Source organism: Phodopus roborovskii, unplaced genomic scaffold (assembly GCF_943737965.1).
Source record: "Phodopus roborovskii unplaced genomic scaffold, PHOROB, whole genome shotgun sequence".
In the NCBI taxonomy this organism is placed as follows: Eukaryota; Metazoa; Chordata; class Mammalia; order Rodentia; family Cricetidae; genus Phodopus; species Phodopus roborovskii.
The window spans coordinates 13,992,343-14,018,521 of NW_026126480.1; the positions used below are offsets into that span (position 1 = coordinate 13,992,343).

A 26,179-nucleotide genomic window follows, 5' to 3' on the forward strand; every position below is an offset into this window, starting at 1 on the left:
GACGCGCGGGTTCCTGAGCCCCAGAAAGGAGGAAGCTGATTGGTTGCGAGGCGCGTCGAAAGGGCGGAGTCCGGGAGTCGGGAGTTGGGGGGCTGGGAGCGCGCCCCCGGGCCAAGCCTAGCGGGACTGTAGTCACCTCTGGCGGCTCCCGGTCGGTTATGGTAGTGCCGGGGTTTCTGTTCAACCTGGCTTTACAGTGGAGCAACGCCGCGGCCCAGAGATCCGGTTGGGGCAGTCGCTGTCACCTCCGTCGCAGGCCTGAGTTACCTGAGCAACTGCGTGCCAGGGGCTCGCCCGCGGGCGGGCGTTAGAGCGGGAGGCTGGGGTGCGCACGGCTGAGGTCGAGGTTCCAATCTTGGCGCGGGGCCGCGGACCTGACGACAAACAGCGCAGGCCGGGTCCCCAGGAGACCCCTCCGATTGCGGTGGGCTCCGGCCTGCCGTCTCCAACAGGTTATTCCGGGATAAGGCGGCTCTGGGGCCGGCCCTGGCTTCGCTGGGGGCCGGGCGGCGCGGGGCGGGCCGGCGATAGAGCACGCCTCCGCCCACCTCGGGCCCGCCCCGCGCCGCCCTCCCGCCCTCTCGGGAGCCGCTGTCCCGGGCCTGGCCCGTGCGCGTCCGCCTGCTGCACCGGGGCGCCAGGAGCCGCAAAGGTACAGGACCGGGCGTGGGTGCTGACCTCGGCCTGGGAGTCTTAGGGTCCCGGAGACCTCGGTGTCCGCTGGGGCCTGCAGGTCGCACGCTGGAGCCCTAGCTGCTGGCGCTCACCGCTGGTCCGCGGGGCGAGGTCAGGTGCCCCCCTTCTCTCTTCCCTTCTTTCCCTCCCCCACCTCGGTACGGGCGGGAGATCCTGCCCGCCTCCTCCCGCAGGGGTGCAGCAGGCTGCGGAGCTGACAGCGGCCCCACAACCACCCTGCCCAAACTCTCCGGAAGCAGCTAGAGCTCAGGCCGTCGAAGCCCCGGCGGACCTACTGTTGGACCGGAGGGTCCGGTCCTTCTGCGCCCAAACTTGGAGCACTTGACCTTCGGTTGTCGGAGGAGGCAAGCCCGCAGGTGGCTGGACAGCTGCGGAGCCGCGAGGGCATCTTGCCTGGGAATCATCGGCTGCATTCCCTGACTCTGGGATTTGCTTCTGGGATCCAAAGGTGTCCACATCAAGCGCATGTTGACTGAGACCTACAGTCATGGATGTGTGCTCTCGTCTTGCCCTGTGGCTTCTTTGGGGGCTCCTCCTGCATCAGGGCCAGAGCCTCAGCCATAGTCACAGCGAAAAGAATACAGGAGCCGGCTCCGGGACGACTTCAGAGGAGTCCACTGAAGCAGGTAAGGCCTTGCTGCGGGCTGGAGTGGGCTGGAGGCTTGACTGACTCAAAACTGAGTGGCCCGAAGTGGGCAAATGGAATCTCCGCACATGTGAGGTTGGTGGAGGATACACACACAGCACTTGTACTCTCAGTAGCCCAAGAAGTTCTCTCTGTGTAGCAGCCATGCCCAATGTTACTCTTTCCCTTGGACAACTTTCCTCGGGATGTTTTGGTGGCAGTGAGAAGCCTTTGGAGCACTTTGATTTTTCAGATCAGCAAGGTTCAGTCCCCATTCAGGACTTCTTGTCTGGAAGAGTGGCCTCCCCAGGTGTTAAAATTGCTTTTAGCCAGTTTCATCACTTGAGGGGGTGGGGGATAGTGATGGGTTGACCACTTGGGATGGGCCCGGAAGATCAGGGCTGGGTTGGCTGTTTCCCTATAGGCAGGTGTTCAGTTGTGCCTTTCTGTTCTCACCACCATGAGAACCCTAGTCCCTTCTTTCCCTTAGGTAATCTATCTTTTGGTTTTGCCAGCGTGGAATATCAAAACAAGTCCTTAGCTGGAATCCTGTTTACCACTAGGGAGTTAAATGGCCCTTTCTTGACTTCTCCATAATTAAAAAAAAAAAAAAAAAATCTTGGGATCACTTGTTGAATTAATCTGTTTTTTTCTGGATGATGAGAGTAAGGATTCCATCTTAATTATTTTTGATCTATCCTGATTTTCCCTGTATACTTGTGGAACCTTATTCGGCAACAGTGGGATATACTCTTGAGCAAAGAATCATTTTTACATGTAGCTTAGAAGTACCTCAGTTCTCTTTTTCTGTTTTTCACACCCTGTCAGTGCAATCTACCTAAAAACTGTGTCCTGAAGGCTTGGGGGTAGAGGAATAGCTGGGGTGTTTGAAGATAGGCAAGCTCAAGTGAGGGGTTGTCTTAGTGGGGATCTGCTGATACTAGTAGGAAATGCATGATTCATGGTGGGTGAAGAGATTCATGGATTGCATTAGTGGTAGATTTTTTTTTTTTTTTGTTGGACTGTGCTCTTTCAGCTTTCTTGACTGAGTTGGGTATAATTTTAGGTGCTTCAAGGGCATGCTTTCTTCATATGAGGCCAGGACTGTCTCAAATATAAGCACAGAATTTGGGCTGTTGTTTTTAGGACAGACCATTCCTGCAAACGAGTCCTTCCTCTCCATAGGACCTCTGAAATTTAGTTTAAATGTTGTTCTTCACTGGGCTATGAAGGGAAAGATTGGGCAAACTGTGAAGTAATCATGAATAGCATTTCTGCTCTTCCAGTGACAGACATCCTTGTTCCTAATTGATAATTTATTCTTTTGTTTTCACTTCAGAATATGCAAGTATGGCATAAAATGAAACTTTTTGAGAGGTGTTCTCTACTTTAGTTTTAAACAAGAAGGATGTAGTTTTCTGTTTCAGGCATTAGCTAGCCTTTAGGAAGTTGACTTTTGACTCTCTCTCTCTCTCTTTCTCTCTCTCTCTCTCTCTCTCTCTCTGTGTGTGTGTGTGTGTGTGTGTGTGTGTGTGTGTGTGTGTGTGTTGCCTAAGGTAGAGAAGCTATCTAACATTCCTCACAAATACCTCATGACTTGTGTTTATGGAGACATTCCTCATACATCATATTTTAGAGGATTGGCTATTCGGATTACGCTATAAAGGCCTCTCTTTTCATCTTTATTTCCTCTTAGTTCAGAAATTGGCTTCTGTTGTTGTAGTAATTATATTCCAGGGAGGAAGGTCTCAGAGTCTCTGGGTGTTGGGGATGCCTAAGTTTTTTTGTGGGAATGTGTGTGTCCTACCGTATTGTTTTGTTAGCTTGTCTCCTTGGGTGACTATGGAACTTTGGCTCAGGCAGGACTTTTTTTTTTTTTTTTTCTTTTTTCTCAAAGAAGTGGCTCCATAGCCTGGGCTCTGCAAAAGGGTTTGGGGAGAAACTGTCTGTATAGCCTGAGACTTTTTTTTTTTTTTTTTCAAGATAGGATTTCTCTGTGTAACAGTCTTAGCGTCTTGGAACTAGCTCTGTAGACCAGGCTGGCCTAGAACTTACAGAGATCCATCTGCTTCTGCCTCCCAAATCCTGGGATTAAAGGTGTGCACCCAGCTTAGCCAAGCACTCTTGAAGCCTTTCCAACCCCTCTGTGTCCACAGAACACAGGACTTTTACTTGTTAAAGCTATCATCTCCCCTCCCTCTCTTTTCTTCTTTTGAGACAGGGTCTTCTCAATTTAAAATGTAGCTGAAGCAGGTCTTGACCTTTTGATATTTCTGCTCCCACAACTTAAGTGCTGGACTACAGGGCACAAGACACCATACCTGGGTAGCTACTACTTTTCTCAGCCATATTCAACATAACTGGTAAATTATGGTGGTGTGTACAGCTTGTATTTTACAGTTACATTCACAATAGCCCTATAAAAATGCAGGGAAGGGTAGTAATCCTCATTTTAACATGGGAATAAATGCCTTGGGCTGTCAAGAAAGCTTAATGAGTAAAGGCTCTGGCTGTGCATATCTGGTGACCTAAGCTCAATCCCTGGAACTAGGTAAAGGTGCAAGGAAAGAACTGACTCTACAGAGTTGTCTTCTGGCTTCCTTCCATTGTACACAAATGCACATAGTACACACACGCATGTACACACACACACACACACACAAATAAAACAGACAGACAGACACTAGGTTCTTTGCAGGTGTTTGAAGCAGATGTTGATGCATAAGTCCTGGACTTCTTCCATCTTCTCAGGTCCTATCCTGTTAAAGGAGTGCTAGGTGGGGCTTAGCGAATGTTTCTCTCCTGGCAGTTAGGCAGGTCCTAATTGTATCGAGGTTCAAGAACAGGGGGTGCTTTTCTTTTCCTCTTCTGGAGCGTGTTGATGGAAGAATTCCACCGTACCCCCATTTTGGATGTATATGCAACCCATTTCCTTTTAGTCAGTCATAAAATTTGATTCTAAGGTATTTGTTAAAGTCTTTGTAGTAGCCAGGTAGGGTGGCACATGCCTTCAGTTCCAGCACTCAGGCGGCAGAGGTAGAGGCAGGTAAATTTCTGTGAGTTCTAGGCCTGCCTGGTTTACACAGTGAGTTCCAGGCTGATAGGAATACACAGAGAAGACTGTCTCAAAAAAAAAAAAAAAAAAAAAAAAAAGTTTATGATGCACTGGGGTTATAGCTTAGCGGTAGAGTACTTGGTTAGTGTATGAAAGGTCCTGAGTTTCATTTCTGGCACCACTTAAAAAAAAAAAAAAAGAAATACTTAATGACTTCCCCATCTATACCAAACACTTTTTTTTTTTTTTTTTTTTTTTAAGACAGGGTTTCTCTGTGTATCTGTGTAGCTTTGGAGCCTGTCCTGGAACTAGCTCTGGTAGACCAGGCTGGCCTTGAACTCACAGAGATCCACCTGCCTCTGCCTCTGAGTCCTGGGACTAAAGGTGTGTGCAACCAACACCCGGCTTTATATAAAACACTATTAAAACCCAGCCGTAGTGGTGGTCCGCCTTAATCCCAGCACTTGGGAGTCAGAGACAGGTGGATCCCTGTGAGTTTGAAGCCAGCCTGATCTACAGAGTGAGTTCCAGGACAGCTAGGACTGTTAAACAGAGAAACCCTGTCTTGAAGAACCAAAACTAAAACAAGCCAAAACAAAACCCCCAAAACATAAACCCTGACCAAGGGCTGAAGAGATGACCCAGCTGTTGATTCTCCTGCAGAGAATCCGGTTCTGTTTTCAGCCCTGACATGGTCACTCACAATCATTCTTTATTCCTGTTCCAGGAGCTCTGCTAACCTTTTATGACCCAGCAGGGCACCTAGCACACAGTTGGTGCACATAAATAATGCAGGCAAAACACTTACACATATAGAGTAAAAATAAACAGATCTAAAAAGATCCAAAACCCAACAAACAAAACTCTGACCATGGGGGTTGAGGTTATGGGTAGCTTAGTTGATAGAGTGCTTGTCTTGTACACATGATATTCTGGGTTTGATCTTCATTCAGTACTGAAACCAAACTCATCCACCCACCCAGCAGACCAACAAAACTTCTGAATTCTGAGTTTTCAGTGTTCTCATTGGGCAGTGGAGAGAACGTCTCTCTCACTTTTTGCTTTTTAAAATACCTGAACACCTAGCTGTATTAAGCCATTTTCTCAGGAAAGATCTGTCTATTGCTGTGTTGTTATTCTAGGGTCTGCACTTTTGAAGCTGGCTCAGAATGAATACCAGAAACCCCTAGACTCTAGGGTCCTTGCTTTCAGAAACTCAAATGTTCAATAGAATGTGTGTTGTGTGAGAGACCTCAGATGGAGTTTGGAGTTGTGGCTGCTGTTACAGGTGGTTTTCAGGGTCTCTAATTAGAAACTGGTTTAGCTGGAATAAGGTCCTAGAGGATAGGCTCCTATTCAGAGTGCAGGCTCTCTTTTCAATCAGCCTCTTTGGAGTGGCAGGTTAGAGCCCAGCCAGCCCACCCAATTAGTTGCTGCTGCCTCCAAGGCTATAAATGGCCTGGCCATCTTGGAAGCTATGCTAATTTTAGCTGAGGGTGGCTCCTGGAACTAGGCTGGAGCCAGGAGCAGGTGGGTGGGGCTTGGTTGGAGCTAATACCCTGGGCTGGCATGAGGGACATGGCTATCCTGAGGCAGCCAGGATGTATTTACTTCCAGGTCTCAGCTTTGGCAATCACCTTTAGCTAGGTTAATTGATTCAGCAAACATTGAACAGTGCCAGCTCATATGGTATTTATTCAACAAGTGTTTGAGTGACTGCTCTGGGTCAGTTACTGTGTATACCTTCTGTGGGGATTTAAGGGTGAATGAAAGAGCTGTCTTCTTTCTTGGAAGTTGTGTTAATAAGCACACAAATAAACACTGTCTTGTGAAAAGGGGAATGGAGGAAAATGTAAATAGGGTGCTCAGGGAAATGAGAAGGGACTAGAGACATAGTTAAAGCTGGACCTAGTGTCTAGCAGGACAGAGTGATACAGTACTATCTGCAATAATGATAGCAACCACTATGCAGCTCTGGCTGGCCTAGAACTTGCCATGGCCTAGAACATGACATAGCTGGCCTTAAATTTAAAGAGATCCACCTGCTTCAATTTCCCAAGTGCTAGGATTAAACACATTTGCCACACCTGGCTCATTATAAACTTTTATTTCATTTAATTATTGCAACCAGCTTCTGTAATAGATGTTATCCTTGTTTTATAGGGCAGGAAATTAAATGAGAGAGGTTAAATAACTTTCCCATTGTTACACAGACAGTAAAGAGAACCAGCGTTTGAATTCAGGATTCTTTTCCTTAGCACTAACTTAGCTAGTAAGTTATCTTGCAAAAGTCACAGTAGAGGTTTTGTGTGTGTGTGTGTGTGTGTGTGTGTGTGTGTGTGTGTGTGTGTATGTATATACATACACACATTCATATAGAAAGCTGTGAGAAGTCCAGGGGACCAGGTGACTAACCTTGCCTGGGAGAGCTGGGGGAGGCTTTTCAGTTTCCCTCATAGTTTTTCTCAGATCTTGGGGGGATAAAAAGTGACTGCTCAATTTAAAAGTTAAGAGATGGAAACAAGTTCAACCTACTTGTTTTTATATATGATGAAACTGATATCTAGAGAGGCATTAACTATAAGTTTCATAGTAGGTTATTGATTGAGAAACTAGACCATGACATTTGAGCCAAAGATCCTGTGTGTAAGTCAGAATAATGACTGTTTACTACTTGCTATAGAAGGAACTACCCAATGAGCCTGAGTCTATTTTTTTTTTTTTTTTGAGGTAGCCCAGGCTGGCCTTGAGATTATTGTGTCACTGAGGATACTTTTGAGCTGATTTTTCAGCCTCTATCTCCCAAGTGTTTGGGTTACAGGTGTATTTGTGTCACCATACCTGGATTTATTTAGGGTATTATTAAGTATAACATAATGCACAGACTTAATCAAATTCTAAGAGTACAGACTGTGTAGGCAAAGAAGGAAAACTCTGTATAGATTACAGTAGACTTAGGGGACTGGAGAGGGCTGAAAGAAAGAGGGTAATTGTGGAAATCTCGGTGACCAGTGCAAATATGTGGAATGTCACTCTTGGGTAGTTGGGTAACTAGACAGGTGCTTTATTGTTGGCTAACTGCTTCATGTGAACACCTGAAGATAGAAAGAATTCAGTCATGTGTGACCTATTGCCGGTCCTCATAATTACCATAAATTTAAAGTAATGATGAATGTAAATACTATTTTAAGATATCTCTAATAATGTAATATTCAAGAATATCTATGACTTTGGTTGGTGGCAAAAACCATAGGTACTGTTAATATTGTGGTTGATTGCCTAATGTTGTTATTTGAAAGAAATACTAACTTACAGTAAGAGAACATTGGAAATGATGATGTAGGTTGGGTATGATGATGCATATCTATACTACTTGACATTTTGGATACAGAGGCAGGATGATCATCAAAAGTTTGTGTAGATGGAACTTGTACACATACAGAGTTAAAAATAAATCTAAAAAAAAAAAACTCATTTTCAAAATGAGTCATCTGCCAGCCATGGCTATGTAGTAAGACCTTGTATCAAAAACAAATCAAAGTAAAGCAGATCAGTAGGATCAGAAGTTTAATGACCATTCTAAGTTAGGTAGAGAATTGAGGGTCAGCTTTGGGTTACATGAGACTGTCTCCAAACCCAGACCAAACCCAAACAAAACAAAGCAAAATAGAAGTTTTATTCCATGCCAGACATTGTGGTTCATGTCTATAATCCCACAACTTTTGGAGGCTGAGCCAAGAGGATTGCCATGAGTTCAAGGCCAGCCTAGTCTACAGACTGCTACCCCTGTCTCCAAAACCCCAGAACAAATAACACAACTCCCTGACAAATTCCCTAAATGAGTCCAGAAGGAATGAGGCGTCATTGAAGAGAGTGGTTTTCTAGGTCTTCACAGAACTTGGGCTCTAAGTCCTCTGTGGGGCCCTTGGTTTCCTTTGAGTCACATTGCAGAGTGGCTTCATGAGCATGTTGTCATACATGGCTATCTGTGGGAAATGATTCTCAGGAACCAGCAGCTCTGGCTGTCAGGCTCTTGTGGAGGAAAAAAGATATCAAACTTAGCTTACTATGGCTTTGTTTTTTGTTACTGTTTATAAAATTGTGGTGAAATACTAAAATAACAAATATAAAATGTCCTTATGCACATAAGAAATTATTTAGTAGTAATATAGTTTTATTAATTCTAGGACACTTTGTATGACTTTCTGATATAAATGTAGTACTTTTTTTTTTTTTTTTTTTTTTTTTGAGACAGGGTTTTTCTGTGTACCTTTGGCGCTTGTCCTGGAACTCACTCAACTCAGAGATCCACCTATCTCTGCCTCCCGAGTGCACCTGGCTCTCTTTACTCTTTTATTTATCCTCATTTTTGCCATTTTCAATAAGAATTTGTAGCTGAGAATTTGACTTCTAGATCGTATAGTTAAAAAGGACAGTCTCAGAATAATAACTGGGAATCTGGACCCATGCAGTTTTTAACCAAAATCATTATTCATTGATATGCTCCAAAGTGAGCAAATACCACTGATCTGGTCCTCAGAACCTCTGTCTGTTAGAGTTTTGCTCTAGTTATATTGACCAAGGAGTTTGAATAGTACATATAGCCACTTATTACAAAACTGTGTTGGGGATTAGCTCAGTTGTTAGAGTGCTTGCCTAGCATGCATGAGGCCCTGGGTTTCAGTGTTCAGACTGCATAAACTGGGCATGGTGGTGTATATCTGCAATCCTGCAAGTCAGGGAGTATAGACAGGAGGATCAGAAATTCAAGGTCACCCTTGGCTATATGTAAGGAGTTTGAAGCTAGCTTGGGATAAATGAGACAATTATAGTTCTTAGTACAAACTTGTTATATGGCATACCATACATATTATAAAGTTTGTGGATTTGAATTAGAATTTGTTAAGTAGTTTGGATTCTACTATAGTTTGCTAGGTATTTGAACATTGAAAATTATTTTCCTTGGGGTAGGTTGCTAAAGAAATATGCTTCATGCTGGGTCGTGGTGGCATACACCTTTAAATGCAGCATTCAGGGGCAGAGGCAGGCGGTTCTCTGTGAGTTTGATGCCAGCTTGGTCTATAGAGTGAATTCCAGAACAGTCAGGGCTACACAGAGAAATCCTGCGTCAAAAACAAACAAACAAAAAAATCCCCACTTATTTGAAAGTTCATTCTTTAAGATTTTCATATCCACTACAGATCCTTGACAAATAACTCTTGTATTAGTTTTGAAAAAGTAAAATAAAAGGTGGATGAGATGGTTCAGTGGGTAAAAGCTCTTGCCACACTAGCCTGGAACTCACAATGAAGGGGAGAACCAACTTTGAAAGTTGCCTTCTGACCTCCACATGCAATCTATGACACCTCATGCGCGCGCGCACGCACACACACACACACACACACACACACACACACACACACACACACTCACTCTTAATATATATATAAAAAAAATTCAACTCCAGATCAATTTGGGACCAACAAACTCATTTTACTTGGAAGAAGTATTAATTAACTCATCATTGTGTGTGAGCATGATGTATGTGTGTGCTGGAAGGATGGTGCATATGTAGAGGCTAGAGAACAACTTTTGGTAATAAATTCTTTAGTGGTGTCCTTGTTAGTTTTTGTCAACTTGACACAGCTAAAGTCATCTGAGAAAATACCTCTGTCAGATTGCCTTAGATAAGTCTGTGGTGCATTTTATTGCTGTGGGAGGACTCAGATCACTGTATGAAATGCCATCTTTGGGCTAGTGGTCCTGGGATGTAGAAGAAAGCAGATTGAGCAACCCATTTGGAACGACCCAGTAAGCCTCGTTCTCCTGTGGTTTTTGCTTCAGTATCTGCCTTGGCTTTTCCATGATGGACTCTAACCTGTAAGCCAAATACACCCTTCTTCCCTCCTTTCCTCCCTAAAGTTGCTTTGATCATGGTGTTTTGTCATAACAATAGAAAGCAAACAAAGACTTGTGGATTTCAGGGGTTGAATTTAGGTTGCCAGGCATTTCTTAACACATGCTTTTCCTGGCTGAGCTATTTGGATAGTCCATGTATGTAGGATTTTAAAGAGACTAGGCTCTTATAATTACCCAGAAGAAAATAGTTAAGAGTACTTGGGATATCTAGAATATAGAGGCCTTGGGTTTGATTTCCAGAATTGGGAGGAGAAGAAATAAGAATAAAGAGTGGTAGGGAAAACTAATTCCCCAGAGGAATGCTGAGAGGAGGGAGAGTTGGGAAATGATGGGTAGAGCTGGATAGACCCCTAGACAAAGTGGGATGATTGGTTTTCGTTTTAAAAAATGTCAGATTTGGCCACACCATGAAATTAGGGGTGTTAGAGTTGTAGCCCCTTTCTTTACTAGCTGTATAGACCTAGTGAAGAGGAAGTCATTTCTCTCTGCCCCGGTTCCTTTATTTGTCCTAAAATTTGAGAACTTTGGAGTTTTATAAGCTACAACATGGTGTGAGGCATTTGGGTCCTCTCAGCCTTTGATTTCTTGTGAGCACAAAACCTTCAGTGAGACTCTGTAGGTCTTCACCTCCAAGTGTAGTTACATCCGCTGTCTTTCTTCAGATATAGCATATGGGTGCAATGGAATCAAGTTTTTATCTCAGGTTTACTTTTGGCTTTGAGAAAATGGTTAATAAAATCTGGTTGCCAATATTTGACCTTATATCTGGCTTAAACTTTTCCCCTTTTTCTGGATATAACCACTTTCTTAAGCTCACCTGCAGTCTTGAAATAGTTGAGCAGATGGGTTTGATCCTCAATTGTGTTGATTGCTTATTGGTGCATAGCAAATCATGGCAAAATTTCCAGCTTAAAATAAGCATTTTTATCTCTGTTTCTGCAGCTCAGGAATCTGGGTTGTAGCTTGTGTGTTGGGGTCTTTCATGAGGTTACAGTCAAGCTGCTGGCTAAGGCTAAAGGCTCAAATAGGATAAGAGTATGTGCTTTCAAGCTAATTTACATTGCTGTTGGTTGGCTTTGGTCCCTTGTCACATGGGCTTTTCTAGTGAGCAATCTTATGACATGAGACTTGGCTTCCTTCTTTCAGAATAAGTGATAAGTGGGTGGGGAGAGGATACTCTGGATAAATGGTTCAATCTTTTTATTGTCTAGCTTTAGACATTGTTAGGACAAAGACATTAAACTCAGCCCATATTCGCTGATGGATCACACAGAATATGAAGATCAGAAGGGCAGGGAGCCATCTTAGCACACATCTGGTATCACTCAAGAGCCATGCTCTTGGGAACAATGGTTTCTAGGTGCTATAGCCTTTAGATTTTCCTTTACATCTCTTGTTTACTTCTACAGTCTGTCCATCTGTTTGTCTGGCTTTTTCTTTTTGCCTGCCTTCCTTCCTTCCTTCCTTCCTTCCTTTCTTTCTTTCTTTCCTTTTTCTTTTTTTTGACACAAGGTCTGGTATAACTCTAGCTATCCTGAATTCCAATTTTTCCTGCTTCTACCTCTAAAATTCTGGGATTATAGACCTTTGCAACCTTGCCATAAACTTCTTAGAACCATTTTTTTTTTTTTTTAAGGGTAGGTTATAGCTCTATCTGTCTAGGAACTAGCTGTTTGGACCAAATTGGTCTCAGGCTCATAGAGAGTCCCTTGCTTCTGTCACCCAAGTGGTGGAATAAAGTTTGTACATCACCATTCCCAGAAACATAAGAATCACTCTAGCATTTATTATTTATTTATTTTAGTTTTTCAAGACAGGGTTTCTTTTTGTAACCTTGGCTGTCCTAGAATTGCTCTGTAGACCAGGCAAACCTTGAACTCAGAGATCTGCCTGTTCTGTCCTCCAAGTGCTGATATTAATGGTGTTCACCACCACCACCCAGTTGAAATTATTTATTATTATTATTATTATTATTATTATTATTATTATTATTATTATTTGATTTTTCAAGACAGGGTTTCTCTGTATTGCTTTTGGAACCTGTCCTGGAACTCACTCTGTAGACCAGGCTGGCTTCAACTCACAGAGATCCTCCTGCCTCTGTCTCCTGAGTGCTGGGATTAAAGGCATGTGGCACCAACACCCGGCAAAATTATTTATTATTATGGTGTGTGTGTGTATATGGCCCAATGTGCTTGTGGGCCGACTTTTGGAAGCTGTTGCACTAAGGTTTTGGACATTAAAGTTAGGTCATTGTGCTTGCATGGTGAATACTCTGAGTCTGCTGAGTCATTTCACTGGCCTTTCCTCCCAGGAAGTTAGAGTCTTTTGTATTTCTGTTGGTATCATGCCTTTTGATTCATGTATGACTTCTTTGCTTTAGCATGGTCTTTCTCCCTCTCATTGCCCTTCTTAGGCCCAGTCCTAATTAGCTTTTTGCCCTCCCAACAACTTCTTGATAACTGGTGTTGGAGTCTTCACTGCTACAACTTGGTTTCTATACGTAAATTTATAGGTATAATTGAAGTGACTTTTACACATTGACAGATGAAAAACTTACTCTGGTGGCACATATGCTTTTAATTTCAGCACTTGAGAGGTGGAGGTAAGCAGATCTCTGGGAGTTTGAGTCCAGCCTGGCCTACAAAGATAGTTCAGGAAAACTAGGACTGCATTGTATGATTCTGTCTCGAAAAGAAAAGAAAAAAGTTACTTTGTCTTTTTGGCCATTAGCATTAGGTACTGAGATTTCACATCCCCATATGTCATACCTGGAAGGGGTTTTAGGTAGCATGTCTTATAAATGTCTTATTTTACATATGAGAAGAACAAATTTGCCTGATGTATTGCTATGCTAGTGATAGTAGTTAATGTTCTTTGATTCTCACTCAGTGTTGTTCCTACTCTGTGGGGGAGCCTCTCTACTGTATCACAGATAGCTTGCACAGTGAAGTCTCCAGGACCCAAACAGAAGAGAGGTGCAACTTCTGCTTCGTAGGTCCTGCCCAGCTGGAAAGCATTTATATAAAGTTCATAAAAATAAGTCCAACAGTATCATTGCATGTGGTGACTAATATCTGTGCTCTGTACTACCCTTTTGGCAATATCTGTTCAGAGGAACAAGAGATCTCTGTCCAGGCATACAGAATAGACTTCTGAAGGAGGTGGGCCTTATGTCACATGTCTCCCCATCATTTGACTCAGTGCATTATACTATGGATTTGAAACTTTCATAGACAGGAGTTAAGCCTTGTTGGGTTATTTGTGGCCACCAGGAAAGTTCCAAGGAGAAGCTTTGTAGGTACTGGGAATCTAACAAACTCCCATTACTTCAATTTGCTAGGTAGGTGAGACGTCATTAGGGCAGACTATAACTCTGTCATGGTTTTCAGAGTGGAGTAGGTTGTTTTGTTTGAGAGAATATGAAAGCCAAAGCCTGAAATGAGCCAGCAGCAGTGTAACTTTGTTTTCTGCTGGGTAACTGAGAATAGAGAAGGTGCAGGTGCTGTAGTCTCTCTTGCTCTCTAAACTCAGGGGTCCAGCTCCAGAACTCTTTATTCACTTTCTTTCTCTGTTCTCTTCATTGCATTCTTGGCACATTTCTTATCTTGGCCTGCCAAACACTTGATGATGATGATGATTATTATTATTATTTTGAGACAGGGTCTCATTGTGTAGCTCTCTCTGCTCTGGGACTCACTATATAAACCAGACTGACCTCGAACTCACAGACACAAGAGATCTGCCTGCCTGTTTCTCCTAGGTGTTGGTATTAAAGGTGTGTGCCACCACATCTGACTAAACATGCCATTTACTGCTTCTCTTTTATTTATTTATTTTTGGCTTTTGGTTTTTCAAGACAGGGTTTCACTGTGTAGCTCTGGCTGTCCTGGTACTCACTCTGTACATTGGGCTGACCTCAAACTTTCAGAGATGCCCCTGCCTCTGCCCTCTGAATGCTGGGATTAAAGGCATGTGCCGCCACTGCACTTTTTTTTTTTTTTTAAATAATTTACCACCAGTGCACATCTTTTTTTAATAACTTATTTTTATTTTATGTGTATTGGCGTTTTGCCTGAATATATGTCTGTGTGAAGGTGTTAGATCCCCCAAACAGGAGTTACACACAGTTGTGAGCTGCCCTGTGGGTGTTGGGGATTGAATCCAAGTCCTCTGGGAAAGCATTTCCTGCTTTTAACTACTGAGCCATCTCTCCAGCCCCCTCTTTTATTTTTTATTATGTCAATTTTCTTAACTTTCCTCTATCTCATTTATTCTTTTGTAATTTCTCCGTCCTCAGGGCTAGACATGGCATATCTCTCATTCCTGGTCAAAGTAGCACTTACCATTTCCAACACTGTGTATGCACTTCACACTTTGCTTATGCTTCTTCATTGAGAGGCAGTGCTATGTGTTGTCAGGAGCCCTGGGGTCAGCCACAGTATTGCAAGACTGCAAAAAAGCCTATTACTTGTTAAAACCAAACAAACGCTTGATATTGGCTTGTTACTTTTCTGATAATATGACTTCAGTTACAGTGCCTTCGGATTGGGAAATGGATTTCAAAGAGAGTTATTGTATATGAGGGTTTAAAACCAATTTTAAAGTCCTCTTGTTTGTGTATTTCCATGTGTTTTGAGGGTAAGGGTTTGATTTGTTGACCATGGTGTGTAAACGTATTTAGCTTATTCCTGTGTCTGTCACAGTGCTGGTCAGAGAACATGTGTTTCATAGATAATTTGTTGAATAAACAAATGAATACATAATAATGAATTAATCATTGGATTGGGTAAGAGGGTAGTGAGAGCACCAAGTAAATCAACATTGGTTTCTACAAAGGTTTAGGTAAGCATGCCTTGGGATTAGAGGTTGAATTTGCATGGTTGGTGTCCTGATGATTTTGTGGGTATCGTTTTCTGCCTGGACTAGTACTTCATCTTTATTTGTTGAGTGCCTAAAGAAGCTGTGCTTAATGACAGTTTCAGTCACACTCTGGGGAACATTTGCAAGTGTCTCTGGTTGGCAGTTTTTGTTTGGAACAATCATGACTACCTTGATAAGTGGTGGCAGCAGGAAAGGAGGAAGGCTAGGCCCCAGAAGGACATGGCCCCTGTGGACAAGGCTTCCTTGTGTCCTGCTGCTCTATCTTTGGTTCTGTGTGGTCTACATGGGTTTATTTCAGGTTAGACATGAGACAGCCAGATAAACAAAATGAACTTTTAACTGCTTTTCTTAGCCTGGTTTGTGCGCTGGAGGAGGGAACCTTCTTTTATGGTCCCCACTGCTGCGCTGGTTGTGTAGAAGGGAGATGGAAGAGTCCTGTGTTGATTGCTTTTAAAATGTTATCAGTGACGCTGAGAACTCCTTGGACCTTTCCTTCAAGGCATTAAGGAGGGGCCTCTCAGGACTTCATGGAAGATTTCAAAAGAAGACAGCCCATTGTGCTGTCTGCATGGCCCAACCAGAACAAACCTGCCCCTTTCTTCTGTTACTCGTATTTCCTAAGTTCCTGGCTGCCTTGGGTTGTGCTCTGGTGTCAGTAATGACCAGAAATCTCCCTGGCTGGCAGGCAGGCAGGCTTCCAAATCTCATGTGTCCCTAATTTTCAAAGTGTGATTCAGTAGTTCTGTACTTGTTTGGCATCTCTGGGTTATCTCAGGCCTCTCAAGAAGCTCTCAGAACTCTCATCACTACAGTGTATGTTAAAACAAAAGTGCCTGTGTTTGCCAAGTTCCCAGAGTCAAATTCTAAAATACACCAGCCAGGGAAGATGGATGCCCTTTATGTTCATCTCTCCCTAGGTTAGAAAGAAATCTGCGCTTTGTGTTTGTATGTTGTTGGAAGTGTCACATTTTTATTGATTTTTTTTTTTTTTTGAGAAACTTTCTGACAGGAGCAAAGGTCACTGGAACTCATATGTCATATCTCTAAAGAGATAAATATGTAATTCACACAACTCAAATAACTCGTCTGGGCACTGGTGGTACTTGCCTTTAATCCCAGCATTCAGGAGGCAGAGACAGGTGAACCTCTGAGTTAGATATCAGCCTGGTCTGAGTTCCAGAACAGCCAGGGCTACATAGAGAAACCCTGTCTGAAACCAAATGATAAGAATGATGATGATAGCTAGGATTTGTTGAGCTTCTGGGTGAATGTTTTACAACTATGTAACAGCTCTTACAGGTGTATATTGTTCAAAGTGTTTCTGAGAATTTAAGGTAATTTTCTCAGGATGACTAAATTGGGATTTGAATTAAGCTTTGTTTGATCCCAAGACCAAAAAGAATTCTAGTTTTGATTAATAACTCCTGTGGAGGGAAAGAAACTGCTATCTGGATTTAAGTAAAGATAAGCATTTTAAGTAGGAACAATACAACTGTTAATGGTATTAGTTTATTCCACCACAAAAAATGTTCTGAAAGAAGCTAAAATTAGGAGTTTGGGGCTTGTAGAGGGAGAAAGAGCGACTGTTATGAATTTTGAGTGGGTAGTATTACTTGTTGAGGTGTTTAGCTGCTGAGTGTTTTATATTCAGTTTGTATCTTCCAAAAAGTAGTACTCTGGTTGGGTTGTTTTAGATAGGAGACTTAGGATAGTGACTGGATACACTATACAGTGTCTTTAATTCAGTTAACATTTGACATAGTGTTGTATATACAATCACTGTCTAATGGAAGCATTCAGTATAATAGCAGGGGCCAGTCCTATTATTGTATTTTATTTTGTTTTTTAAATAAAGGTTCTTATGTAGCCCAGGATGGCTTCAAACTCAATGTGTAGCTCTCCTGATCTAGGATGACAGGTGTGTGCCATTACTCCCTGTTTATTTGGTATGAGGAGCAAGCCCAGGGCTTTGTGCAACTAACTGAACTATCTATTCTGCATTAGGAATAAGCTAAATACTTTTACATGATACTCTGTGTGTGTGTGTGAGAGAGAGAGAGAGAGAGAGAGAGAGAGAGAGAGAGAGAGAGAGAGAGAGAGAGAGTGTGTATGTGTGTGTGTGTGTGTGTGTGTGTGTGTGTGAGAGAGAGAGAGAGAGAGAGAGAGAGAGAGAGATGGCCAGAGTACAATCTTGGGAGTGCTGTCTACCATATGCTGACCACCATATTTTGAGACATGATTTCTCATTGTCTTTGAACTCACCAAATAGACAAGCTGGTTAGTCAGCAAGCCCCAGGGTCTGCCTGCCTTTGACTTAGTGTATTACAAATGTGTGCTACCATGCTTCTCTCACCTTACATTTTTTAAAATTACATTTTATTCATTTATTTTGTGTACATGTATGTATTCATGTGGGCACATGTGTGTGTATGTGTTATGGTCAGTGGACAACTTGTAGGAATAGATTCTTTCTACTTTGTGGGCCCTGGGGACAGAACTAAGTTGTCAAGTTTGGAGGCAGATAGATGTCTTTGTCTGCTGAGCAGTCTTTTTGGCTGATGCCTGGCCTTTTTTTTTTTTTTTTTTTTTTTAAGATGTATTTTCATTTAAATTTTATTCTCCTATTTTTTTTTTTTTCTTTTGAGACAGGGTTTCTCTTTGTAGCCCTGGCCAGCCTGGAACTCCATCTATAGACCAGGTTGGCCTCAAAGACTCATCAACCCACCTGCCTCTGCTTCTGGAGCCATGGGATTAAAGGTGTGAACCACCACCTGGCTTTATTTTTATTTAAGTTTTTTGCTTGCATGTACGAATGTGCATCATGTGTAAGCCTGGTACCCACTGAGGTCAGAAGGAACTAAAGTTAAAACAAGGTTGTAAGCTACCATGTAAGTGCTGCCAATTTAACCTGGGTCCTCTGCAACAACAACAAATACTCTTAACCATTGAGCCAGCTCTTCAGCCTTAATTTTATTTTTCATGGCAGTGCCTCACTACACAGCCCTGGCTGGCCAGAAACTCACTAAGTAGACTAGGCTGGCCTAAAACTAGAGATGTGTCTGCCTTTTCCTTCTGGGATTAGAGACATGCACCAATACTCCTGGCTCTTGTTTTTTATTTTTAATTATGTGTCTCTGTGTGTCTGTATGTGAGTATGTGCACATAAGTGGAGATGCCTCTGGAAAAAGAAGTGTCAGATACCATTGAACTGGAGTTGTAGGCGGTGGTAGTGAACCTCCTGCTGCAGGTAGTAGGAACTTAACTTGAGTCTTCCGAAAGAGCAGTAAGCACTCTTAAGCTCTGAACTATCTCTTCAGTCCCTGACTTTAAAAATAAAAACAAGCAAGCAAAGACATGAATTCTGGGTATCAAACTCAGGTCCTTGTGCTTTCAAGTCAAATTCTTTAGTGACTGATCTATCTCCCCAGTCCACATGATCTTGCTTAATTTTCATACCAGGTCTCTTATTGTTCAAGGCACTCTCTAGGCTCAATGACTTGTGAAGTGATGTGTGTGTGTGTGTGTGTGTGTGTGTGTGTGTGTGTGTACATGTGTGTACATATACACATATATAAATCTCTCTCCCTATATATGGTTTGTTTTGTTTTCAAGACAGGGTTTCTCCTGGCTGTCCTAGAACTCACTTTGTAGATCAGGTTAGGCTAGCCTTGAACTTACAGAGATTCACCTGTTTCTGCTTCCCAAGTGCTGGGTTTCAAGGCATGATATCAGTAGTCCTGTTGTAAGGAAGAAGGGATTACCTTCCCCTGGGAAAAGCTTTGTGGAGGAAGTGGCAGCTTAGTGGGACTTCTGGTAGTAAAGGCAGAACTGTAAGGAAGAGACAATGTCATGAGTAAAGGTATGGAGAGAGAAAAACTGAAGTTTTAGAAGACATTAGTTCAGATTGCTTGCAGTGTGGTAGCTGTGCAGGAAAGTGCTATAAGATAAGTACCAAAGGTTCATTGAAGAAAGGTAATGGAGGTTCCAAATATTACGTTAAAGAGTTTAGACTAGTGGTTCTCAGTGGGTCACAACCTCTGGGGTTGAAGGACCCTTTCATAGGGGTCACATATCAGATATCCTGCATATTTGATATGCATGATATTTACATTACAATTCATAATAATAGCAACAAATAATTTTATGGTTGGGGCTCACCACAACATGATGAGATGTATTAAAGGGTCACAGCATCAGGAAGGTTGAGAACCACTGGTTTAGAATTTATTCATAGGCAGTGGGAAGTCCTTGTAGATTTTGAGGAGGCAAGTGACAAGATCCAAGTTGTGCTTTAGGAAGATTGAATTTCATAGAATATTTATAAACCGTTGGTGGGAGTAAGATTGAAGGCAGAAAGTTTTGAAAGGGGACTTTGAAATTGTTCCTAAGCAGAGGAGATAAGAGTCTGCTGTGGAAGAAGAGACCTACAACTAAACAGTGAGCTGAACTCCTGGAATCCAGTTGTAGAGAGGGAAGAATGATGAGCAAAGTGGTCAAGATCTGAGCAAGTGGGAGCTCATGGACCCCAATCTGACAGCTGGGGAACCAGCATAAGACCTACTAGTCCCCCTGGATGTGGGTGTTAGTTGGGAGGTCTGGGTAGTCTTTGGGGCCTCTGGCAGTGGAACCAATATTTATCCCTAGTGCACAAATGGACTTTGGGAGCCCATTCCCCATGGAGGCATGCTCTGTCGCCCTAGATACTGGGGGAGAGCCTAGGCCCTGCCCCAAATGATGTGACAGACTTTGATGATCCCCCATGGAAGGCCTCACCCTCCCTGGGGAGTGGATGGGGGGTGGTAGGTGGGGAGGATGGGAGGATGGGAGGAAGAGGGAACTGGGGTTGGTATGTAAAATAAGATTGTTTCTAATTTAAATAATAATAATATATATACATTTACATAAATATTTCTGCTGTAGAGGCAGAATAGGTAGACTTAAGAATAGTCAGAGAAAGAAAGATTTGAAGCCACACTAGTGTTTTGAATGCAATAAGGAGACTGATTGTGCCATTAACAGAAAATATGGCAGCCAGCAGTGCTAAGTGGTAGGGCTGTTGACCTTATGTGAAGTGCTGGGCAAGGGGCCATATTCCATAGTATTCCTGGAATCACTTTTTAGCTATAAAGCTTGCTAATAAAGCTGGGCCTTTGCTCTAGGAAATCAACAAAGGTCATAGAGGTAGATAGTCCTGAATTCAGCCCCATGCTTTGTCATTTTCTATTTGTTTGACTTTTAGATAGGGCCTCATTAGCCCAGGATGGCCCCTATCCTGGCAGAAGCTTGGAATTTAAGAGCACACTACCTTGCCCAGAAAAAACTTGGATGCCTCCCCTCCCCTAACCTCCCCTTCCTTCCTCATCCCTTTAGTTTCTTTTCTTATTATGTAATACTGGCTGTTCTGGAACTTAATATGTAGACCAAGCTAGCTTTGAATTCACTGAGTTCTACCTGCCTTACTTTTCTCCCTTACCCTGTCTGAGAATGTCTCATTATGTAGCCCAAGGCTATCCTCAAGGCCATGAACTTTCTGCCTTAGCTTCTTCCTGGTGCTAGAATTATACACCACCACACCTGGCCTTTTCTTTTTGTTCTTTAACTTATTTGTTAATTTGTTATTTTTGTTTCAGTCTCTCACTCTGTAGCCTAAGGTGGCCTAGAGTTTAACACATTGCCTGGGCTGGTCTGTTACTCTTAGAAATCCTTGAGTCTCAGTCTCCCAAGTGCTGGGATTATAGCTGTGAGCCAACATACTCTTTAAGTATTTATTTATTTATTTATTTATTTATTTATTTATTTATTTATTAAGACCGTGATTCCTTGTGTAGCCTTGGCTATCCTAGAACTAGCTCTGTAGACCAACCTGCCTCTAATGCATAGAGATCTGCCTGCCTCTGCTTCCCAAGTGCCACCATCACCTGACTTTTTTTTTAAAAAAAAAAAATGTAATTGACAACAGGAGAGTGACCGTATTACACTGATATTATATCTGGTTCAGTTGCAGAGTAGAGGACTTCAGCTCCTGAGGAAAGGTAAAGTTCATTGGCTTTGGAGTACTATATCTTTACTTATTTATTTTATAGGGTTTTATTTTTTACTTTTCACTTGTGCCCCCTCCATGTGTGCATTTGCAGGTGAACATGTTTGAATGCTAGTGGTAGCTGGGTGTCAGATCCCCTGGATTTGGAGTTAAAGGCTGTTGTAACACCCCCAATATGGGTACTGGGAACTGAACACAGGCCTCTTTGAGAACAATATGCAATCTAACCACCATCTTCCCAGCCCCATACAATATTTTAATTAAGTTGACAAATTCAGGGGCTTATATCACAGGCTGTCCTCAACTCACTATGTAGCTGAGGATGATGACCTTGAATTTGTGAGCTTTCTACTTGAATGCTGAGATTATAGGCATGTACCACTACACTTTGTTTTGTATGTTTTTTTTGTTGTTTTCTTTTGGTGTTGGGGCTTGTACCTAGGGCCTTATACATGCTAGGTAGGCACTCCACCACTATATCCCTAGCCTTCTTTTGAGTTTTGAAATCAGACCTGTCTCTGAGGACCTCCCCTCTCTCCTATAAAATATAAGCATTGGGGCCAGTGAGATGGCTCAGTAGGAAAAGCACTTGCTGTACAAGCCTGAGGATCTTAGTTCCAATCCCTGGAACCCATATAAAAGTGGAAGGAGACAACTAACTCCCTAAACACTCCCACACTTAAAAAGCAAGTTCAGCTAGGCATGGTGGTGCACACATTGAAGCCCATCGTAATCCCAGCACCTAGGAGGCAGAGACAGTGGATCTCTGTAAATTCAAGGCCAGTGAGTTCTAGAACAACTAAGGCTATACAGAGAGAGACCCTGCCTAAAAACAAACAAACAAGCAAACAAACAAACAAACAAACAAGCACAAAAAGCAAGTACAAGCATTTTTGAAATAGTAAAATCCATAAGTTAATGTAAATATTTAAAATAATACAAAATGCAAGTATTTTGATGAAGATACTTTTGAACTGAGGGATCAAAACTTGCCCTTGCTCCTTAGAATTCTAGCATAAATTAGGTTGGGACACAGTTACTATGAGAATGGGCTACAGTAGGATTCTGGGTTGGGGGGGAGCAGTTCTGTTAGCTAAGCTCACCTGTACATGAAGGGTATCAGCATCTCACTAGATACTGCCTGTCTTGTAACTTCTACTGTTCTGAGCTGAGCATGTGCTATGCTCTCTCACACAGAACTTGGAACTTGGTGAGTCTGATTCCCTATGGAATTCAGTGATGAAAATTAGGGCACTTGAATAGCTCTAATTGGCTGAACTGTGTGAAGGGCAGAAGCTTTCCCTGGGGGCCCTTTTTAATCTCCTATGGTTATAGACTTTTAAGGTTGAACTAATTAAAACATGCTGGCAGCTGGACTCAATACTTTTCCTTGCACTAGGTTTTGTTTCAGCCTTCTGGAGTTCTAGCAGTTGCCATAAATTGCCCTTCTTGAGTAGCAGGAGTAGGCTTCTATTTCCTCATGTACACTATGATGTGACATTTGTCCAGTATAGGCTGCCAGACATCTGGTGTTGGAGTGAAATGAGTGCTGAGACCTGGATATGTCCTGGATTTGTTATTTTCAGACTCCTAATTTGCCCCTGAGGCTCATTTCTTATTTTGTTGTGTCTCTTCCCCTACCCCCTCCATGGGTTTATTCTGTTAGCTGGCATGTAATCTCTCTTTTCTTGGAGTATCCTTCCCTGGTGTGTGTTCTCACTCTAACCAGAAAAAGGGATAAGGGAAAGATATTTATTGAGTCCCACCATGTGTCAGGTCAGGCACAGCTATTTTTTGTTAGGTATACCTCACAATGCCAGTGTTACAGATGAGGAAATGGATTCAGAAAGGGAAAGTATGCCTGATAGTCATTACAGCTTATTATCAATCAAATCTGAACTTAGATAGCTCTTAAGCTTTTGGTTACTTTCCTCTAGGTGGCATAAATGGCCTCATGCTTTTGTTGTTGTTTTGCAGTCAATTGCTCAGACTGATCATGAACTTCTAGGCTCAGTGAATCTTCTATATTAGCCTCCCAAGTAGCTAGGACTTCATACTTACTACTGTGTTTGTATCCTTTTATCCTTCTAAACCTAGCTAAGTTCTCACTTTCAGGAAGTCGTCTCTAGTTTCTAAAGTCAGACACTGATTCCTCTGCTCTCCTTATCTGACTTCTATTTCTTCAAGGAGATCTGAATGAAGTTGTAAGGTTGATATTTCAGCTGTCACTACAGACTGATAAAAGTCAGGGTTTGGGCAGAGTCTTGGCTAGCTCTCTGAGTAAAGTACAGCCTGTGGTTTGCTCAGTGTGGTGTTTTATTCCGGATGCAATGGATCTTTTTCCAAGGGCATTCTGGTTCTCCAGAGGTAGATATCACTTCCTTTGGGTTATTTTTCCTAGTGTTTGGCTTTAAAGTTGTCCAGCAGACAGTAGAACTAGGCTCAGTAGTATTTGGGTAAAGGGTTATAATGAAGTTTTGGTTGCCAGACTGTGCCTGTTGACCTGTCTGTCTGTCTGTCTGTCTGTCTGTCTGTCTGTCTGTCTATCTATCTATCTTTGCAAGGACATATTGAATTATTAACTCAGCATTTGGGACATATACTTTCTGTAACATTTGCTCTCTGAAATGCATCACTTCACAGAATAAATGGGCTTTCCTGGAAGAGGCAAGCATGTGTAAAGCCATTTTTAAAATAAGTTGAATTTTTTTTTCTCAGTGACTGGAAAATAATTATAAAAGTATTTTTTAAGCTGGTGGTGGTGTCATACACCTTTAAACTAGTACTTGGGAGGCAAAGGCAGGCAGATGTCTATGAGTTCGAGGCCAACCAAGTTCCAGAACAGCCAGAGCTGTTACACAGAGAAAGCCTGTCTGGAAAACAAAAACCAAACTAAAACAAAAGAAAGGTATTATTGGGGTACTTTTCTGTGCAAATACGATATATACTTTAGAAAAAAGTTTTTTAAAAATTATTTTTAATTATGTGTACATTGTGTGTGGGTAGGTTCATGTGAGTGCAGGTGTCCTTTGGGCCAGTGGTGTCAAATCCTTTGGAGCTAGAGTTACAGATGGTTGTGAGCTTCGTGAAGTGGGTTCTGGGAACTAAATCCTAGTCCTCTGGAAGAGCAAGAAGTGCTCTTAGTTGCTGAGCTATTTCTTCAGTCCCTTCTCACCCCTAATTTTGAGATTTTATTCTCTGGCTGGACTAAAACTCACAACAATAATCCAAGCTTGCCTGGAACTCAGAGCGATCTGCCCACTGCTGCTGAGATTAAAAGTGTGTGCCATTACCCCTTCCCCCCCAAATAGATGTTTTATTTTTATCATGAAAGTTTGTTCTTTTGGGAACAGATTGCAAATTGGGCCATAATTAAATATAATAAAGATGTATTTTATATGAAAAATGGTAAGATAGAATATTAATTGTTCTGGTATATTATTTATGATTTATTAAAGCTTGCCAGAGGATTCAGAAAGCAAAACCAGTCTCAAGTATAGAGTTTAAGCAATGATGATATACACCTTTAATTCCAGCTTGAAGCTTGAACCCCAGTATCAGTCTCTGGGTCTTTTATTTATTTGTGCTTCAATTAATAATCAAAGTAAATTCTACAATTGGATGTATAGCACTATTTTAAAAAATATAGTTTTGAGACAGGGTTTTGCTGTCTAGCCTTGGCTGTCCTAGAACTGGCTCTAGAGATCAGGTTGGCCTTTAACCCACAAGAGATCTGCCTGCTTCTGCCTCCAACTCCTGGGATTAAAGGCATGAGCCACCACTGCCTAGCTACATAGCAGGTTAAGAACAAAATAAAACAATTCCAGTCTGGTCTACAAAGTGAGTTCTAGGACTGTCAAGAGCTGTAAAACAACAACAGCAAAAATTGAGACGGGCTTGGCATTGGTGGTGCACACCTTTAATCCCAGCACTCAGGAGGCAGAGGCAGGAGGATTTCTGTGAGTTTGAGGCCAGCTTGGTCTACAGAGCTAGTTCCAGGACAGGCTCCAAAGCAATACAGAGAAACCCTGTCTCGAAAAACAAAACAAAACAAAACAACAACAAAATTGAGACAGTTTTTCATATAGTTCTAGGATGTCTTGAAGCTTTCCATGTAGCTGAAGTTAGCCTTAAATTCTTTCTGCCTCTACCTCCACAGTGCCAGAATTATAGATGTGTGCTATGATGGCCTGGCTTTAGCAAGAATTTGTGTTGCTATTAGTTTATTTATTTTGATATAAAGGGAAATCTGAACTAACTTAGTGATGCAGCACCCTTCTGGTTTCTTTGCACTGAAGACTATGAAGCACTCTTAGCAGGAAAGAGGAATGTATTCTGAGGTTAGAGAGCTGTGAGGGATCTGAGCTCCTCTACTTAGTGCATCGGTAGGCTAGTAACTAAGCATTCTAGGTGTCAGTTTGTCTGTTAAATGGGAGTAATACCTATCTTGTTTAATTTTAGAGGAGAGATAAATAAAATTATTTATATGAACATGTTTTGAAATCTTGAAGTACTTTTATTTTCATACTTACTAGGTATCTGGAACGGGTTTGCTAACATTTCAAGGAAGCTTTTGATTTAAGATATGGCTTGACGTAGGTGGGAGGAAGGATGCAGAATTAATGGATACACAGTTGAATGCTGCTTGGGCAGCAGCTGTGGTGAGAGAAAGGCATGCATTCATTCCTGTAGTATGTATCTATTTTATTCTGCCTAGTGAAGGAGAAAGAAAACTGGTAAAATATAGATGTTGCTTGATTTAGAATGAAAACCCAGGAGTAGTGCTTAGTATGTAATAAACTGTCAGTAAATATTTGCTGAAAAAGAGTTAAGCTTTGGAGTCGGAAAGACTGGGCTTGTATTTGGGTTCTGCACTTTACTAGCTCATTTTCTGGGAAGGTCACTCAGATGTTTCTTTCATAAAATGAGACTAGGATTAGCTCTCACACAAGGTCATGAG

At 42.2% G+C, this 26,179-nt stretch overlaps 1 protein-coding gene across 5 annotated transcripts in view; it reads left to right on the top strand.

Annotated features, from left to right (window-relative positions):
• Window positions 1–550: 550 nt before the first annotated feature.
• Window positions 551–26,179, top strand: part of Stim1 (stromal interaction molecule 1) — a 167,832-nt gene continuing 142,203 nt past the window's right edge. For all 5 annotated transcript variants that reach the window (XM_051192446.1, XM_051192445.1, XM_051192447.1 and 2 more), the window contains exon 1: window positions 551–1,322. In XM_051192446.1, the coding sequence (XP_051048403.1) occupies window positions 1,184–1,322 (139 nt within the window). In that variant the 5' untranslated portion in view covers window positions 551–1,183. The remainder of the gene's footprint in view (window positions 1,323–26,179) is intronic.